Here is a 20,040-nt window from a genome sequence, read left to right as displayed (position 1 = left end):
TCTGTGGTTAATTTTCTTGATTGGAGTTTAAGAGGAAATTCAAGTTGTCCATTAATTATATACTTACCAATTGGGTCTAATTGGCAACTACCCCAAAATGAATAAAACAAGCGGGAGTCAAGAGAGAAAAACGGCAGGCATCCTGTCAAAAAATAAAATCTTTGAAATTTCTACAACCCAATGGTTGGAGACACATTATATTAAAGCAGACGGATTACCCAACTTATATAAATTTATACATGTGACAGCAAGTTGCACACCCAGACCTATGCAGAGCATCACACAGCCTTTCTGTACCGCCTATATCTTGTCTCATCCCTTCTTCAATTAAACAAGTCCTTAAAATCAACATCCGCTTTGCTGGAGGAAGTATTCTTCATTATTCTTTTTCAGCCTAGATAGCTGCTGTGGTGGTAAAAGGTTAAATGAGTTAATTCCTAATTCTTTGTACAGATGCTTAGCACTTAGTAAATTCTCAGGACATGTTAGTTATTGTTTTGTTAATTATAATGATAATTAGTAATGCTTCACTTCTATGACAGGGCAGAAACTAGATTCTTTCCTTCTTTTAAAAACATTTTTTCTGATTTCTGGAGAAATAAGCGTTCTATTCTCAAATGATTAGCTAATTTGGACTTAGAAGAACAGACCTTTGAGAGGCTAATCTACTTCATCTCTTTTCTTTTGAAAGCGGAATTGAAACAAATACAAAAGTGTCACTCAACATACCTATTATTATTTACTGGACTGCTTCCAATATTCTCTTCTCTTCTCTTTCTCTCATTGGTCAAGATATAGACAAATGTATCTCTATATCTGTCACTATCTATCTATAAAAAAAAGTCATCAAAGCCATTTAAATATAATTGGTAGGTTTCCTACCAATTTTGCTATTCCATCCAAAACTGGGAGATGAATTCAATGGTAATGTCATGTTTCGGGGGGAGTTGCTAACTTACTAAACAAGCTAGCCTTCGGGCAGATGGCTCAGGCAGCATCTCATTTCACATCTAGGCCTCAGAGGAGAATCCCATGTGCATGAGTAGCTCTTCTCTGAGCCCAGTTTATTCCTTCCCTAGAAACAGCATTTAGGGAGAACCCCAGATCCTCAAGTTAGGTCTTTTGACACTGGCTTCTTTAGGATTAAGCTAGACTTCTAGCAGCTTTGCCTTGTGGCAAGTGTTGGGAGACAGGAGCTTGGCAGGGGGCAGCTGGTTACTGAGAGGTGTGGCAGGGCCTGACCCACTTTTCATAGAGCACCATGCGGTTATTTCTCAGTCCCCATAACCTGGCAAAGCTGCCTTCTCATAAAAATGTACTCACTGGGGAAGATACAAAGCAATATCCCTCGAAGCTTAGTATGTAAGGGTTGGTTCCTTTGGATTCTCAATAGTTTGTAAAATAACAAACCAAGGGCAACTACTGTACATTTTCCAGAAAGTTCCTAATTAGTGTGTTTCTGGGAACATAAATTGAGCTTTCAAGCACACACCCCAGGTTGCTCTAATGCTGCACATGGCAATTAGACCACTGGCTAAATACTATCAGCAAAGCTTCACATAGACAACAACAATATCAACCCTCCTGGAAATTTAGCACAAGCATTTGTTGATGGAACCAAGCACAAAATTGGCTTAGTTATGTCTCTCTTGCACAGTGAATAGCATGCTGGTATTTTCAGTTTATTTTTTCCCCCAGTTATCCAACCCTAATGAACAAAAATTTTAAATGACACTTTAGTGAAGATCAACTAGGGTAAGATTAGTGGCATGGTTAATAATGGAAACGTCTGGATAGCAGGTGTGTTGATTATGTCCCGAATTATCAAAGTATTTCCTTAATTACCCTTCAGGACACAATAGAGAAAACAGTCTTAAGAGGGATAAATGAGAACATAAAGGGCTAAGGGTTTTGTGCTGCAATAAGGGTGATACCCTAAGAACCTTGCTTCTGTTTGCTGCTCAGATGCATGGAGAGCTTGTTCTTATTTGAGTTATAGGGTGTTGTACCAAACAGAGTAAGAAAAGTACCTCCCAAACTAGAGACATGATGCTGAGCAAAGAACAGTAGACTAGGAGTTTGGAGTTTAAGGTTCAGGTAAAAGCTCTGTCAAGTTAATTCATGTGATGAATCTAGGCAAAACACATGACATTTTTCCAAGTGGTTTTCCTATCTACAAAACAAAAGCAATGAACAAGATGATACTCACTATCTGAATTCTTGTCGCACTTTGCATCACTAAAGGGCCTTTAACACTTGCTGCTTTAATAACGCAGCTCTTTGCATAGAGAGCAGCTGTAGAACACAGTGGTCCAGGCGTGGGATCAGATGCAGACTTCTTGGGTCTGCCACTTACAAGCAGTCTGACTTTGAGCCTGTTACTTGAACTTCTTGGGCCTTAGTTTTCTTACTGGCAAATGGGAATCATAATGGTACCTACCCACTTTAGGGTACTGTAAGGATTAAATCAGTTATTTCTTGTGTATTATTTAGAACAGTGCTCAATAAACACTAGTTATTGTTGACTTATTTGTAACACTAAGTTCTTCATTTAAACAACTATGCTTGATTTATCTTGCCACTCCTACCGTGCTTTGTATGCGGTAGGTGCACAAGCAGATATGGTAGAGAAAAAGCCTAACACAAGTACTGTCAAGGGAAAATATAACAGAGAGAACAGTCACGATTTATTTTAAATGACAGATATTTGAGTTCTGATTTTTGTCACATTTGGAAAAGCTGAAGAAATTTGACATGTACTTTGCCTCCATATGAAGCATCATAAAAGTGTTGTGGCATAAAAAGTATGGAGGAGCCACTCGTCCCACAGGGAGCCTGTGGGTGATATTCCGCGTGAGGCAGCTGTTGAATGAGCTGCACCATGGTGGGGAGGGGGGCACCGGGAGACGGGAGCTGGACTTCAGGGGTGCCCTGGAGCATGCCGACGGGGAAACGAACAATTCCAGCTCTGCTAGACTGTCCTCACGGTGGGGATATACACGTAAGGCACTTTCAGTACACCCATTCTAATAGGCTATCTGGTTGTGGCTAGGGATTGGGAATACATTTAGGCTTTTTGTCATTCACCAACTTTGAAGAGGGAAGATAAATTTGGTTCAGACTTTAGTCATTATCAAACGTAAGCGTTAAATCTGTTACGCTGGTCTCAAAAGTTTTATATACATCCTTTCTATGTGATTTGAAAACGTTACTTTGTGTAAGATGTCCTTAACCAGCCCCTCTTCCCTTAGGCTTCCTGAGTTGGCTCTTTCCTTTTGTTTTAGAAGGAGTGAGGATTGCCCGGAGACTGAGTGGGCAAGAGAAAAGGTTTGTCAAACACAGCTGTGCTGGCTCCTTACCCACAGGTCCCTCCCACGCCACATGAATAGGCTGACTGCTAGTTCCCTCCCTCCCTCCCTCCCTTCCTTCCTTCCCTCCTTCCTTCCATCCATCCATCCATCCATAAAAGCAATATCTTCTCATTGTGAAAAACACCAAACAGCTTTTGAAGGCTCAAAGTGAAAAGTGTCACTTCCTGCATTCCCTCCCTCACTTCAAGTCTCTTAGAAACTGTAACTAATAATTGTTCACCTTTGTCCTTTGAGGTATTTTATAAACATATACATATATATGTAATTTTTAAGAAACATAAATATGATTATACTAAACATACATTTGTACTATTGTGCAACTTTTAAATTAAGAAAAGACAAAAAATACTCTTGAATATCATTCCATATGAGTCTAACAGAGCTATTGCATCAGTTATAATACTTTCACAGTGTATGACACTATGTGTCTACATATAATTTGTTTAACGAGTTGCTTACTGAAGAATCTTAAGGTTATTTACACTTAATTACTATAAACAATATTGTAGTAAATACATGTTGAATGAGTTCTAGAAGTAAAATTATAGGGGTAAAGAATATGTACATTTAATATTTAATAGGGGTAGCCAAATTGTCTTCCAAGTAAGATTGCCCTATTTACACACTCACCAAAAATGTATAAGTACATATTTCCATATATATTTTTTGACATTAAATATATTTAACCTTTAGTTTTTGCCAATTTGGTAAGTTAAAAATTTTCATTATCTTAATTTTCATTTCTTTAATTCTTAAAGGAGTTGGTCATTTGTATTTTCTTCTCTATGATCTTCCTATTGATATATTTTGCCCATTTTCCTGTAAGGCTTTCCACATTTTTCTTTTTGATGTGTAGATACTCTTTACATATTACGGAAATTAGCCCTTTGTCATAGTAGCAAATATTTTCTTTGCTTTGCCATTTGTCTTTTGAATTTGTTTATTGTATTTTCTAAAGGAGTACTTAAACATTTACTGTATTCTCCACTGAAACCTCGCTTGTATGAATGGAAAAGTCATAATATCTATGAGTTTGGTATTATAAATTGATGAAAGAAAAAGATACTAAGGCAAAAACAGAGCAAAGAAATTGCTTTACATATAGAGTGTCCAGAGAGGAAAGGCAAGGTTTATTTTCAAAGTCCTTGCTTGTGGTTTCATTATATCTGTACAGCAATAGATCCTCCTAGGTTTTGTTCACTTACCAAGATAGAAGGGAAACCTTAACTATCTGTAGATCTACCATTTAGATTTGATAGAATAATGTAAGCTAAAACAAAAGAAAGACTAGCTAGAGTTGGATCACGTGTATCTCAACCTCTAAAACAAAATGACCCAATACCCTATTTATTGAGGAACTTTAGTAATTATCTTTTTGTATTTGTCATCAGCAAATACATACAATTATATATTTACTGATATTCTGAAGGCTTCAAGAGCTCTTCAGCACCAACTGTATCTTGCCAAATCATTAGTTATCACTTAGGAGTTATTAAAGTATAAGAATGCAAATTGAGTAATTGGTATAAGAAAGTTTTAAATTCCTCACATACTCTTCTGCTCATCAGAGTCAACAGAGTCAAAGGGTGGGCTGCTCTTATCCTCTCAGAAAGGTCTCTTGTCCTGTTCTTCCAGTAGAGCCAAGGCTCAGCTATAACCTTTTCTTTCCAGGATGGATTAAATTGGCCAACCAACCTCCATTCTACCTCCCATTGCCAAGATTACAGTAATGTGTAGGCCACATAAAATTTATTTTCCAGGATTTATCTTTGAAGCATTAACATCGAGAGAACAGTGTTATAGAAACACAGAATCTGTTCTTCTATTTGTTTTTAATATTTTGGAACTTAAAATGTTACCAAATGATGTGTAAGAAAATATTCGGTAAAGGATCCATTAAGGAATGCTCATGAATTATGCATGGCAATGCATATGTAATTGTTTTGAGCCTTAGGGGATCTGTTTGGGTTAGTTAACTTAAAAAATTAATAAAACCAAGATGATCTAAAATAATCTATATCATTTTAGACAGTTTGTCTCAACTAGATTTCCAGAGCTAGTGCAAAGCCCATCAACTATACATCACTAAAGCTCCCAGGTGAAGAGTGGAAGGACCAGATATGAACTGTAGCCGCAGGAGCTATTTATGGGCAGAGTTCTCCAATGAACACGTTCAGCATACAGGCATAGCTTATTTATGAATGGCAGATACATTTTATCTCACGCGCCAACTCCACCCAATTCTTAACAACCACCTGGAATGCCGTGTTTAAAAAGTGTGGCAAAAACTACTAGCGCCCTCCAATACCTAGTCTTCCTTTCATTCATAGCGATAGGATTTTAGCCAGCTATGTGTTTGTCTAGAATAAAGACTATATTTTCTAATCCCCTTTTGGCCGGGTGTTAACATGTGACAAAATACTGACACATAGGATACAAACCAAAGTGGTGTGTGGGACTTCCTCCTTGTGCCTTTAAAGAGAAGCGTTATGCCTTCTCTTGCTCTTTTTTCCTGACTGCTTCTGGCTGGAATGTAGAAATGATGGTGAGCTCCCATGGACCATGCAAGCCAGAATGGCAGAGAAAAAGAAAGGAGGAGTCTGAGCCCTCACAACTGTGAGTCTACCACGTACGTAAGATCTGAACTCACCTTCAGAATAACATAGGAATAAGGAATAAAGCCCTTTCTCATTGAAGTATCCGTTATTCTGAGTCACTGTTACTGAGGCAGAACTTGTGTCCTCACTAAGGCCAAAAGGTTCTGAGCTGCATCAAAGCTCAGTGGGAAAAGTGTCATGCTAGATTGGCAATGTTGGCCATGGGCAAGGGACCCAAAGACCTGCTGCCACCTCTAATCTCTTACTATATGAATATATAATACACGTTACTCCAAAATGGAAAATGCACCAGAAGAAAATTCTCATTAGTACCTTACACCTTCCTTTTACCATCTCCCTCTCCCTCTCCCTCTCTCTCTCTCTCTCTGTGCTACCGCCGACCACCCCAGGCTTGACCTCTCTGTATTTGGTAAAAATGCAAAGAAATGAGACTGGCTTAGCAATCATAAGAATAAAAATAAATGATGTATGTAGTACTTATGATATATTGTTTATTTATATATAAATGACTACAATCTTTAAAAAGAGCTTCTCAGGAAACCAGATGTTTATTTCAATGATGTTGCCATTGCTAAAACATTTTTGGAATTTTTTGAAACTGTTATATTTCTTATAATAACATGACTGGGTCAAATCACTTAAAGTCTTTGCCGAACACTTATTATGCACAACATAAATGTCAGTGTTGGTGTCAGAGACATTGGTAAATTTATGGAGGCTGCCAGCAGTGCTCTTTAGATAATCTCTGTCAAATTTCCATGATAAGTTGGCTTCATAATTTAACAGTGCAATACTAATGCATATAAGGGATTTACTGTGGTCCACAGAAGTGAAAGCCATACACCAGCAATGGAACGTGAATTTTTGAAAAGCACCGCTTCATGAATTTACCCATTCACTCAAGATTTATCTTACTACCTTGTCCCTTATTCCCAAAATACTTCTCAGTAATTTATAGATTAAAAATTAGAGTTCTCGTTACATTTAATTTCTAACTCTTCATTCTGCTAGAACCTTGAATTATTAAACGATTCCCCAGGCAATCCTTTCTAGTGAGTAGGCTCTGACGGGCACATGGGCAAAGCAACTGCATTTCTGAGCCCTTGTCTCTACCCCCAAGTCAGCTACTAACTGCGGACTGTAGGACTTCTCTGAGCATCAAGGACTCTGACAGGAAAGCTCCCAGCGTTGAGCACATTTCTGGAGTCACTGAGCCTGACATATATAAAGCAGTGGAGCTGAGAGCGGGTGCTGTCGGATTGGAAATTCTGATCTGATTTACTTCATGAGTTAGTTCTGCCTGTTAAGTGGGTCAGTTTGTCTCTTCAAATGACGAACAGCTTCCTTACAGCCACTATGGCAGAAAGGTCAATTCAAGTCCATTTACAGTGTTCAAACATGCTGAGAGCTCTAATAGAGACAATGACTTTGATCCTCACCCAGGAGAGAACAGGTTTAAGATTCAGCACAAATGAAGTTAGTTGTGAAAGAACTCCCCAACAGCAAGTGATATTAAGATCTGAAGGAGGTACCAGGGCTGACATCCAGCCTTCACTGTGAATTTAGGGCACCAAAGTCTTCACAGGTTGTTAAACACGTATTCTGAGTCTCACTGCCATTCACTAGTGATGTTTCTTCTACACATGTCTTTAAACTTGAACAGACTGTCTTGGAAAGGTGTGGTCTTGACAAATGAACAGCGTGTTATTGGAAAGATTTAGTTTAGAAAAAAAGAAGAAAGAAAACTCAAGGGAGCATTCTCAGAGCACTGTGTCCTCAGAGATGCTATTGGTGCTTGGGCCAGGCAACAATTTATGTGAAACTGTGCTACATATTCCAGGATGTTAGCATTCCTGCTCCCTCTCCCATGCCATTAATAAGCACCAGAAATTGTGACAACCCCAAATTCCCTCTCACATTTTTAAATGTCTCCTAGGGGAGGCAGTGTCATGGTAGCTGAGAATTCCTACAGCCATGTTTCAGAATCATCACCAAAAATGGTGGTAAAGGAAACAGGATATAAATGATGCAGTCATGAGTACTTATTTCTGATTACGGAAATATCACATGCAACACACACTTTAATTTGGTGTGAGTCACCTCACAGAGATGAGGCTTTCAAAGCAAAATCTCCGGTAACCAGTTGGATTTGACCCGCTTTGACTCACCTGTTCACTTGCATGTTCATGGTGTTCATATATCATACAACTCAGTGGAAAGGGGAAATATTTATTTCCCACTAGAAAGCACAACTTATTAGGGATGACATTCTGTCCTACTGGGAGACATTATTATCATTGTTGTTAGTTTATGTGAGTAAGCACACAATCATATATAGATAGGTGTGTTGGTTTAGGAACTTTATAATAAAGCATATTTTTTCCAGACACTTCTAAATACCAATATCCTCAAATACCAGATTTGATTATACTTTATGAATTCTGCAATCATTTCTGCTACTTGTTTACTTAGAAATGCCAAGCCCATTTTAATCTACTGCTTTAGAGAATAGTACTCCAGGTGGCTTCATGAGATGAGGCCATGTTCAAATGTCAGACGTTACTCTCGGGCAAAGAGGGAGCAAAGCATCACATTCTCTTAAAAGCAAACCTTGAAAATAGCAAAAGCACTGGTTATGGAAATCTAAACCTACCCAGACACCCCTATCAATTAATATTGCAAAATTGGTATATCTATAAGGTCTGCTATGGAGAAATAATCCCTTAGATTGGATTTAGTCTGACATAGATTTCACTTTCAAGTAGGGAGATAATAAGGTCAGAAAATTTTAGTCTCTTAATGAAATTTCCTACACCCAAGTCTGATGTTCACAACATAATTTGATGTGCAATCCAAATAAAATTTTCATATAGCCAAACCTCAAATAACATTCAAATACAAAATAATAAAACCTTAATCAAATGGAGCTCAAAGATAAATAGATTACTGTCCTCTCCCTCTCCTTTTTGGATAAAATGGTAAATTACAAGAGGAAAATCTGATAGTTGCCCAAATCTAAGTTTTTAAGATATAGTCTGGGCCAATTCACATTCAGCCTGAATTCCGACGCCTCCCACAATCCTAACTGGCATTTATGATTACTCTGAGACACTGATACCTCTTGAATCTCTAAAGAAAGCTGGAATTTTCTCTATTATAGTCTATTTACTAAGGCAGGAGGGACAACGGCAGCTTAGAATATATTATAAACAATATAGAAAAAATAAAAGGGTTTTCTGGTTATTGCTGCAATGACCAAGAAATTAAGTCAATTGCTCCTGAACAAGTAAGGTTAATAGAGGCTTGAAGACATGTGGCAAAATATAATTTTAAGCCTTGTTTTCCCTGACCCCTTTCTGTAACTAAATGGTGTACATGGCTTCTCTTAAACAAGGAAAGGCAGATCATGATTTGTGATAAAGATATTTTGTTGAACGCCTTGGTCACTGACGGGCTTTGAGGGAGAGGGTCTGGGTCTGAGGTTGGAACCTACTGCCGTGAGGCTCCATGGACATGGCACGTGGTTTCCCACTGGGAGACCGCTGCACCACGGAGGAGGCAGGAAGGGAACCAAAGTTTCTGAACTTCCTCTTGCCAGAATCCTTTCATATGTTGACTCATTTAATCACAACACTGAAGAATTATTATTCCTGGTCCACAGATGCAGAAACAAAGTCTCAGAGAAATACAATAACTTGCCTAAGGTCACAGAGCCATGATCACCTGAACTCCCAGGTCTACATGCCCCTGCCAACTTAGACCACTGGCAACAGGCAAAGACTTTCTCTTCTCCCAAAAGTTACATTCTTCTCTTCAAACTCTTAAAAAGGAAATCACAATTTCTGGGGATTTTTCAATCTTCATTTCCAAGAATTGCAATGTAACATTTGTTTTAAATAGACTTTGGCTAGCTGAGAGTAGAACTTGGGACTGGAAAAGATGATTGTCAAATGTTTGAGATAAATTTTAGCATGCAATATTGTATTTCTTAATTTTTATTTTTTGAAAGAATTGTTAAAGAATTCTTGAATCACTATATGCCACGATGTTGCTACTGAGTTAAGGAGATATTTTTAAAATCTAGCCTAGGTATGGCCAATAGAAGTTTTAAAAAAATGCTTTGATGCTAAAATAATTATGAATGAAATGATATGCTGTCTTGATCTCCTTCATAATTTTCCAGAGGAGGAAGTAGATGGTTATATGGATAGAGGAAATAAGATTGACCATGGGCTGAAAAATGGGTGGTAGTTACAGGGTGGTTGTAATAATATTCTGTAATTTTTGTATTTGTTTGAATTTTTTAATAATAAAAATTTTTATAAAATATATGCTTTGAGTTTTAAATTCTCATCAGGGTACATAGATACTACTTTCTGGAATAGTGCCTTAGTACTCATTCTTTAAGCTAACACAGAATTATTGAACAGCTGTTCAAACTATATATATTCAAACTATGAATATATTCTAGCAATATGCTAAGTTGATTTAACTTATGTGAATATGTGAACAGCAATAAAATAAATATTAAAAATTATTTATTATGGACCTTTGTTTACTTAAACACTTCAAAGGTGTGGGTCACTTTTGATATATCACTTAGCCATCTCTCTGCACCTTGGTGTGATCTTTTAGATTAATGATTTTATGTTCTTTTAAATGCCAGACACAACATTTCTTTCATCCATAGACATGATTGGTACTCTAGGGACATGGGTCTATAGAGAACCTCTTACCTCCCTCCCTTGCTGCTCTCTCCCTCTTTCTTCCTTGCCAGGCAAAATCCCAAATTGATGCCTATTCTACCACTGCAGCTGAAGATGGCTGGAACACAGCGCTGATGATTTACTCTACTTTAAGTTTATGACCACAAATATCAAGTGGGCTGCATGGCAATCCCACATTTTCCTAGTCTGTTCACTCTTTTAGTCTCTACACTGAATGCAATTCTTTTCTGTCTCTAAATCTCCTATACCATCTCGTCTTTCACACGCTCAGCCAATGCCCTCATGTATTATTTTATTTAGATATAGAAGCTATCTATAAAGAACCACCTGGTCGTCCCACCAGAAAATGTTCTATCCTACCCATATCCGTACCCAAATACTCTGCCTTCCCTCCTGTTCTTCATTTGTGCGTGGAATTTCACCCCCTGCCATCTTCTCAAGGACTTTGTTCAAATTCCCTAGAGATTGGTCCTCAATCCCCCTTACTTTTCTATAAACGCTTACTCCGTAGGGGCTCCCATCTAGTGTCCTTGTTGTAAGGATGCATTGGTGTCTTTCAGGATGACCATGCAGCATCCTTGATGTATCTATTCCTTATCCTGAATGCTCAATTCATTACCAAGCCCACTTGAGCTCTATCTTCAAAGTATATCGTAGGAAAAATATTGTATAATACCGTTATATGAGGTACCTAGAATAGGCAAATGCATAAAGACAGAAAGTAGAATAGTGGTTACCAGGGGCTGGGGGAGGGGTCGAAAGGGAGGTGGTTATTTAATGAGTACAGAGTATCAGTTTGGAATGATGAAAACGTTCTGAAGATGGATGATGGTTATGGTTGCACAACAACATGAATGCACTTAATGCCACCGAATTGTACACTTAAAAATAGTTAAAATGGTAAATTTTAGGTTATGTATATTTTACTACAACTTGTTTTACTAGCTCTACTGCTGCCATCCTTATTCAAACCGTTGTTAACTCTCACCTGTATTATTGCAGTTGCCTCCTGAAAGCATCTCCTTGCTTTTAATTTTGTCCCTAACCTCAGTCTAATCTCTACACACAACAGCAGAGTGATGTTTTAAAGCATAATAAAGATCTATGCTAAATATTTATTTGCTAAAGGAATGATGAGAATTGTTCCTTGCATATTAAATTTGGCGTTTAGAAGATTGCAGATGGGAAAGCATTGTGAAGCAGGTAACAGCTCATGCCCAAAAGGCTTCTCTTTTGTCATCAAAGCTCATCAATAAGCGATGACAACGCTTCAGTCCTGACTGTTGGCAGTAGGAATGCATGGGAGTGGTGGGGGGCGGGGGATGCAATGAAATGGCTGAAGCCAGAGTGTGGAGAAGAAGGTCAAACTCAAACACTGGTGTTTGTGATATTATCAGTGATGACTGTCATGGTGATGAGAAAAGGGTTTATGGGTCTTCTGAGCAGTATTCACTTAATATTTAAGGGAAATATTCTTCAGTATCTCATGCTATTTATGTAAGAAAACAGGCTCCTTGCTAGGTTGCTGCAGTACAAAGGTCACCTGCAAGTGATGAGGAGAGGGGATGGCATTTCAATAAGGACAATGCTGAGTGTGTTCAGACATCCTGGGACCATCCTGAGTTTAAGAGGTGGTGGACAGTGTTATTGTGCTACAGTGTCTCATTTTCGAGAAATTGAGTTCCATAGTCATATTTTAGATTTCCTAAACTTTTGAAACAGGAAATGAAAAAGTAAATGGAATTTTTAGGATGAACTTATAGAATAAAATTTTATTTTTAGAAGGAAGAACCACAGAGTTTCCAGATTAGGAAGTAGTTTGCTGTTCTAAAATATTGACTGGGGATGGCATGAAAGGTTTGTATTTGTACGTTTGCTATTTCATGTGATAGCCAGGTCAACTCTGTACCCGTCTTTCTCAGTTCTGTTCTGGGGGCCTCTGTGTTCTCAGTGGGCACTTTGCTCTGCCACTAACTGAACTGAGACCCTAACATCCTTCTCTATGTACTTCAAAGAGTCTGGGTCACTTTTTACCCTCTGAGGAGCTTGCTGCTCCCTCCCTGCTTTGGGGGCTGAGCGCAGTAAGGAGGAGTTGACCTAATGACTTATGAGTCACTCACTTGAAGGGCAAGACATCATCTAAGTTTGCCTGGGCCCAGGGATGTGGGACTTTTGGTGCTGAACTTGAGAAAGGCCCAGGCAAACTGGGACAAGTTGGTCACCCTACACTATTAAGTTGAGGGGTAAAACTAGAACTAACTCCTGACATCATCCGCTACAGCTCACGGGCAAATTCCTAACCCTGTGCCTTTTAACTTCCTGTGACCTCAGGGGTCTCCCTTACCGTTTAATTATATTCACTGAATGGGAGTCTATAGGTTTCTATGAGGCCATACATACTGTCCTCAGAGTAAGTTCTCTGGTAGGTGGGTTCATGCCTCTCCTCTACTTTGTACTCTAGACCTCTGACTGGGTCCCCACTTGTCAATGTGCCCATGTGCTGCTACCTGCTTTGATAAGCTAGCAAGGGGCTGATGTCTCCATGAATAGGATGTGACGTATCCCTGGTGATCTACGCAAGGACTAGCATCTGGCGGTGGCTCCTCCAGTGGTGGCTCCTCCAGCTTCGCTGATCTCCTGACCATCTGTGGTGGCCTGCTTTTCAGCTCCACGCTGCTGGGCTCTGCTCCCTGAGCCTGCCCTGCAGGGCCACCCACACATACAGCACGTCTGCCAGCTTTGGAGACAGGCACCCCTCTAGGCACATAAATTACAAAAGGGCACTCCCTCTGGTATAACCAATTAGAAGAAGGTACCATTTCCTCTGAGCAGCCAGGAAAGCACAAGGCTTGACTAACAGAGCCCTGGCTGGGCTTTAACCCCAGCTCCCAACCCCTTTCCTGTGTGTGTAACTCACAAACCACACACCCAGCTCTGCTCTCACACTACTGACTGGGCAGCTCAGCTGCCACTGGGCATGGCACAATGACATGCTTTGCCTGTCTAGGCGGATTCTGTCTCACTACCGAGGGCTGAACTTGACCGTGAATTTATTCCTGGTCTCCCTTCTCCCATCTCCTTCAGCTTCCAGCTCACTCCTATTTAAGCTCTCATTTTTAACCCGATGGTATAACAAAAATAATGCTGTAGCTTATAAAAAAACCTAAGTAGATAACACTGATTACATAACATCTGCTCTTTCCATCAAATACTGTAATGAAATTCAGTTTTAATATTTACAGAAAACCCCACCACCCATTGATAAAAGTGCTTTGTTACATTTGATCTCTGCTGATATCTGGATAAGTTTTCTAGTTTTTTTTACTCTCTCTCTCTCTTTTTTTTTTTACCCCCCAGAAGATGTTTACCAAGGGATAATGCTGTGTTTCTTCTTTCCAAAGACAGTTGGGGAAGGGAGTTTCCTAATACAATTTTTATTTCAAACCCAGGCCAAAATTCATTATTCCAGACTTCATTGTGAAAAAATATGAAAGTATAAAACTTGACTGCTTAAACACTAGTAGTCTTTAAAAGGCGGAACCACATAAGAGGGTATATGAAGGAGAAGTTGTGATCTGATAGGTCTCACATACCAGTTCTGGGACGAAGTGCCTATAGCAAGGAAAACCCATTTGGGATAGTTGCAGAGAAAAGTTCAGAGAAGAAACAAGGGATTTGGACAAGTTGAATCACATTACAATGAATTTTTGAAAAATAATCTAGCCAAAAAATATCTTTTGTTCTTTGGAATGGTAGGCTTTGGAATTTCAATTAATTAGATCAAAGTTTCCCCATGGGATATGTAATTACTAAAAAGTTTGAGTTTGCCATGAAGCAAACCTGTTACTTTATAAAAACAAATTGAATTTTATTTTGTAAGGAAAGACAGTAGATTGTTTTCACACCTCAATCACATTTAAATGCAAGCCACTTAGTGATCTGGGGAGCACTGTGCTTTTATGATGCTACCTTTTCATAGTTAAAACAAATGTTTACACAATAAACACACCATAGAGCACATGAGTACTTAAGAGGTAATGTTAGTGTAACCATTTGATATGTACTAGGGGGTTTGCATGCATACACACATATATCTAAATACACATGTATCTAGAGGCAATGAATGAAGACATATATAAAATTAAGAGACAGAAATAAAATTTCATCAAGATAATTTCACATGATGCTTTAGTTAGGAGAATGCTCAGTTCCCTTGAAATGCCTTCACACAGCCAGAGCTATACTAAGACAAAAACTTGATTTTTTTTTCTTTTATTTTAGCCAAAAAAAAAAAAAAAAAAAAAAAGCTTAGTAAATAGCAACAATTTTTCTTGAGTGCCTTTCCTCCTCAGAGTACTGTGTAAAGGGTGTAGGAAAAGTTTAGAATGAAAGCTTATCTGCCTCACAAACCTCAGATGGGGCTGAATTTTTCACACATGATAGATGAGCTTGCGTCCACTAATTGTGTGAGCAGTTCCCACACCTCCAGTTGTCCTCCTCTGGATGTCTTCCTTTCATTCTAACCACTATCCCCATAGAAATAATGGCCTGTGTTTGAAACTTGCTTAAGTTTTTATAGTATCCCTGCATGGTGTTCTTAAAGTTATTCACTTTCAACATACTTCCTATGAGGCATGACAGTGAGAACAGCAGCCCAGCCTACTTACTTGTGTTTATCTTCTGGAGTGAAATATGCTTTTCCAGTTGTCTCCGAAGTTTCACCTCTGCTCCATATTTTCCAGTGGTCCCGTTGTCAGCCAGAATGAAATGGGAATGCATGCTGTTGAGAACCGTGAGCTTACTCATGGGATTGGACATGGTCTGGTATGGACGGACAACCTGCAAGGTATCAAAAGGAAGAGGCAGAAGTCAGAGAAAAGAAAATAAGATATGAAAAAGAAAATAAGATGGAGGAAAGAGAGAAAGAACATCGTTTTTTGGTATGGTGCAAGTACAGTCTACATCCTCTTCCTAGTATTGCTTTGGGATAGAAGCAAGATTTATGGTAAAAATTTCATTTGAAGCAAGACTATGCTTAAAGGAGTATTTATTTATTCAGAAAATAGAGTTGGTGCTTTCATTGCACTCAAAAACTGGCAAGCCAATGATTGTTTCATATTGAAGTTAATGTTTTATTTGCTAAATAACTGTAAATAATTTTTAAATCTAGTTATTTTGTTTCTTTCCATTCTCTACCATGTCTATACTTTAATAGGCACAGCAGAACAGTCATGATTCTAGAGAATGGTATAGGTAATGTAATCTTTTCTCTCAAACCCATTCAGTAATCTGAAGATCCATTATTCAAAATCAACACTGTTCTTATTAGATATCTCATTTAAATGGAAATCTTGATTGTAAAATAATTGTCTCATGAGACAAGTATGAATTAGGCCCAAAATGTTCACCTCTGTCTCATTCTACCTTTTTCGTTGTTGTGTAATTCATGGTGAATTACACTACCAAAAATAGAGCAATTTCAGTGTGGTCTTTCACAGTTTTGCTATAAAAAGAAAAGCAATACCTATTGTGAGCTAGTTGCTTTATACACATTATCTATATTCTTTGCAACAGTCCTGCAAAGTAGATGATGTTACATTCATTTTATAGATGAAGAAACTAAGAAATGGAGAGGTAAGGCAAGTTTTCCAAGAGTTTACTACACATACAACCAGAATGCACATCCAGGTCTGGCTGATTCCAAAATCTATGTTTAATTTCCTATCTCGCACTGCTTAGACCCAATGGAAACATAAGATGATGTGTTGGAAATCTGCTCCTAAAATATTCAGGTAGGAACTTCACTCAAGACTATGAAAAGGGAACATTCAGTAGGCTCAGTATTATTTGGTCTCAGTATAGCTATCACTGTACTGAATCATCAAAATTGACAGGACAGAAATGCTACTGGGTTTTTATTTCTGTGCCATTGTGCCGTGTGTACATTAATTATAGAGTTGAGATGCTCTTGTTCTTTTTCAGTATGTAATAACTCACTATGAAAAGCTGTGGTAAGATTGAATAGTTTGTTAAAGGAATTACAAAGTGATTTAGTAAGGGCATTCTTCAATAGTTAAGATCTCATATAGTCATTTTTTAGACTTTAATGCTGATTCAAAACTCTGACGTTTCTATGTGCATGGCAAATAAAATATACTCAATAAATAGTGAATGAATGACTACGCAAACTTGAGATAGACATGCTTTTGTTCAAAACTGAAAAAAATCCTCTTTTCTAATTGTTTAGGAATTGACCTAATTAAAATATAAAATGTGTGTATAATTCTGAGCTTTTGAAATAGTCTTCAGTCCCATTAATATGTGCCCCATTTGTTAATGTGGCATTACTATAATGTTAATTCATAGCTTTATTTTAGTTGGCTCTTATTGATAAAGGAAGCCCATAACTTTTTGATTATTGCCTCTAGTAATCGCACGGAGCAGTCATCAATTACTCCTTTGTCTAGATGAGTGCATTTAGAGTCCCCTAAAATACAGAGACAGTGGTTTGCTAATCCCATACTGAGTTCTCTATCACTGGTTTCTTGTGGCTGAATTTCCCATTTTGTTGCTACTCATTTTTGATCATAAAACATTCACTCTACAGCAGAGAGCAAGTTAATAAATATTAATGCTTTATTGAAAAAGGCCAAGCAGAAGGGCTTTCTCCTATTCTTAAAGTGCTTCTGCATTGTGATTTTGGACAAAAGAAAACGCTTTAGTTACTTGTTCTCTCTTTTCTAATAGCAGTTCCCACAAGACTCCACGTGAAGGAGGAGGAAGACTCAAAGCAGTCTGTGAAAGGCAGAGAACAGTGGATTTTCTAGAGGAGAAAAAGTGTGTGTGATAGTGAACCCCCGACATTTGTGCTGGCTAAGACACGAGTGCATGTTTCTTAATTCCTAGGAACCTACATAAAGACTATCAGTGAAAGTGAAATTTTTAAACAAATAAAGGAATGAAAAGGATTCTGGGCCAAGCTGATGTATCTGAGAATAAAAGATCATTAAATAATCTGTGTTCTATATACAGTATCTGTTCCCTCCATTACTGGATTCCAAGGACATTGGTGCTTCTGTCTTCTGACTTTGACCTTCTTTTCTTGTGAAACATAGCTCAGCTGCTCTTTGGGAACACTGCACATCTGAGTCAGTCATGGCAAGAAGGTCAAATTTACAGTATCATTCATGAATTTTAATTTCTTCACCTCACTGATCCTCATTTCTTTTGATCATATGTGAAGGCAAGTTAAAGGTGGTCATATATTGGCAGAGAGTTTGTCTGCTGAATAATAGGGGATATAAATCTGAAAAATAAATAAAATGCCCCATTTTATTTTTCAGTTATTATTGCAGGAAGACGTGCTGAATCCTGGAACAATCCTGAACATATGAATCTTAGAAACTTGTTTGAATCCCAGTTCTTTTAATGGCTGTGTGAATCTCTCACTTTTTTAATCTGCAAAAGGGAAATGATAAAACCGCTTACCTAATGGGGATTAGCTGGGATTATATGTGCAAAGTACCTGGCACCATGCCTGGCTTCTAGTAGGCACTTTATAAATATTAATATTAATTCCTTCTCTAGCTCTGCTCTATTTTTACCCACTCCAAGCTGATTTTCCAGTTGTAAACTACTGATTAAACTGAAATGATAATGAGATAAATCAGTGACTTTTGTTTTACCCAAGAGATTTAAATCAATGTAAGTAAAGAGAAAAAAAAAATCAGCAATCTGTTGGCCAAATATACAAAGTGTTTTTTCTTTGCCATGTCCTCCCAAGCATCTAAGAGGGTGATGGTCTGGAGCTATTTGTGGATTAACTGCAAAGTTAGAAATAACTCCCCAAATACTTCAGAGGAATGCAATTTGGTCTAACTTGCCTACAAAATCCATTTAGTCTTCTTCATCACAAACACACCAGCGGTCTATTTTTGTTTGAGTTACATGTGCATATCTACAAAAGATTTGCTGATCTTCCTGTTACGTTTCCTAAATAGAAAAAAAATAATGTCTTCCTATAACATGAATACAAATGAATTTTTAACTTTCTCTGGAGAAATTTTGGAGGTAATGCAACCATTTTCATTGTTAAAAGCTCATAAAAAGAGGGCAAAGAGGGCAACCTTTTTGGAAGAGTCTGTGTGTGTGTGTGCATGTAGGGGGGTGAGGGTGAGTAAGAAGAGGTGTGACATATTCACAGTCTGTAGGTATATTGGATTACTGTAGCTTGTTTCTCAGACACGGTTTCCTGAGAAAATTAAGTCCCAGTGCCCTAGAACATCCATTGCATGTAATGGAGCACTTTCTCTCCTAAGAATATAGGACAGTCACTTAATTTATTTTCTGTGTTTTGTAGTTTAGATAAGGAACCTGAATTGAGAAAGGCTGAATGATGTCTGAAAGGCCTTTATCAGGTGAGTTTTCATGATTTGTAAATATAGTAGTATATCTATACTTAGAAGAGAAATTTGCTTGGAAATTTATTTTAGGTACTTAGTACTCTCTGATTACCATGGGACAGAACACCTCTAAGTAATGACGTTGTGCTTCTCTTTCTTGTTCCTAAAGAGTAAATGAGAGAATTCTTCATTTAGTAATCCATGGTACACCACTGAGTATTGGCTGACTGACAAAATTCTGGTTTCAAGGCCTCGGTATCCCTTGACTTTTAAACAAAAAGTCCCTGCAAAGTGAAGTGACGGCTATTTAAGGGGTTCACGGAGATAAAGTCCCTTTTATATAAGGCATTAGTAGGACGTCACCATTGTCAGGGAAGGGATTGACTCAGAGACACTGAACTATGGAAAACTGAACGTCCTTCACGTGCTGGTGCCAGGGTGCTGCGTTTATGCTTCCTGGATGGGCTTAGATCAGTGATTCAGAAACTGACCTAAGACACCTGCTTGAATTTTCCTAGATATTTTCATGCATGTTCTGGGCTCACCCAGGAGTACTAAGCAGGAAGTCAGGAGATGGGGAGTGGGGCTCCAGTTCTAGTTCCCTTAGTTACTAATTCGTGACCTTGAGCAAGTTTCTGAATTCCTTTACTCATTCCTTTACTCACTCATTAAGAATCTCTTGAGGAAATACAGTATGCAGTAAATATTGTGTTGGCTTGAAGAGATACATAATCACACATCTAGATAATATCTCGTAATAAATGTTCAAAATATACTCAAACTTTTTGGACAATAGTTTTCTCATCTATAAAATAGAAGGCTTGACTGTAATTTCTGACGGCTTCCTACCACTAAAATTGAGCCTGGACAGCTTGTGTTAGAAAGTACATTTGCTCTTTTTAAGTTCCTGCAGAATAGTGAC

At 38.1% G+C, this 20,040-nt stretch overlaps 1 protein-coding gene across 21 annotated transcripts in view; it reads right to left on the bottom strand.

Annotated features, from left to right (window-relative positions):
* TRPM3 (transient receptor potential cation channel subfamily M member 3) overlaps positions 1–20,040 on the bottom strand; it is a 797,388-nt gene that overhangs the window by 231,534 nt on the left and 545,814 nt on the right. For 15 of the 21 annotated variants that reach the window (XM_069476420.1, XM_069476422.1, XM_069476410.1 and 12 more), the window contains exon 6: positions 15,384–15,555. In XM_069476420.1, the coding sequence (XP_069332521.1) occupies positions 15,384–15,555 (172 nt within the window). Of the gene's footprint in view, positions 1–67; positions 143–15,383; positions 15,556–20,040 lie in introns of all 21 variants that reach the window. The other 6 variants (XM_069476418.1, XM_069476419.1, XM_069476406.1 and 3 more) reach the window with 1 other exon arrangement.

Source organism: Eulemur rufifrons, chromosome 7, assembly GCF_041146395.1.
Source record: "Eulemur rufifrons isolate Redbay chromosome 7, OSU_ERuf_1, whole genome shotgun sequence".
Classification (NCBI taxonomy): domain Eukaryota; kingdom Metazoa; phylum Chordata; class Mammalia; order Primates; family Lemuridae; genus Eulemur; species Eulemur rufifrons.
The sequence above is the reverse complement of the archived record's forward strand: the minus strand, read 5'-3'. Positions and strand labels throughout refer to the sequence as shown.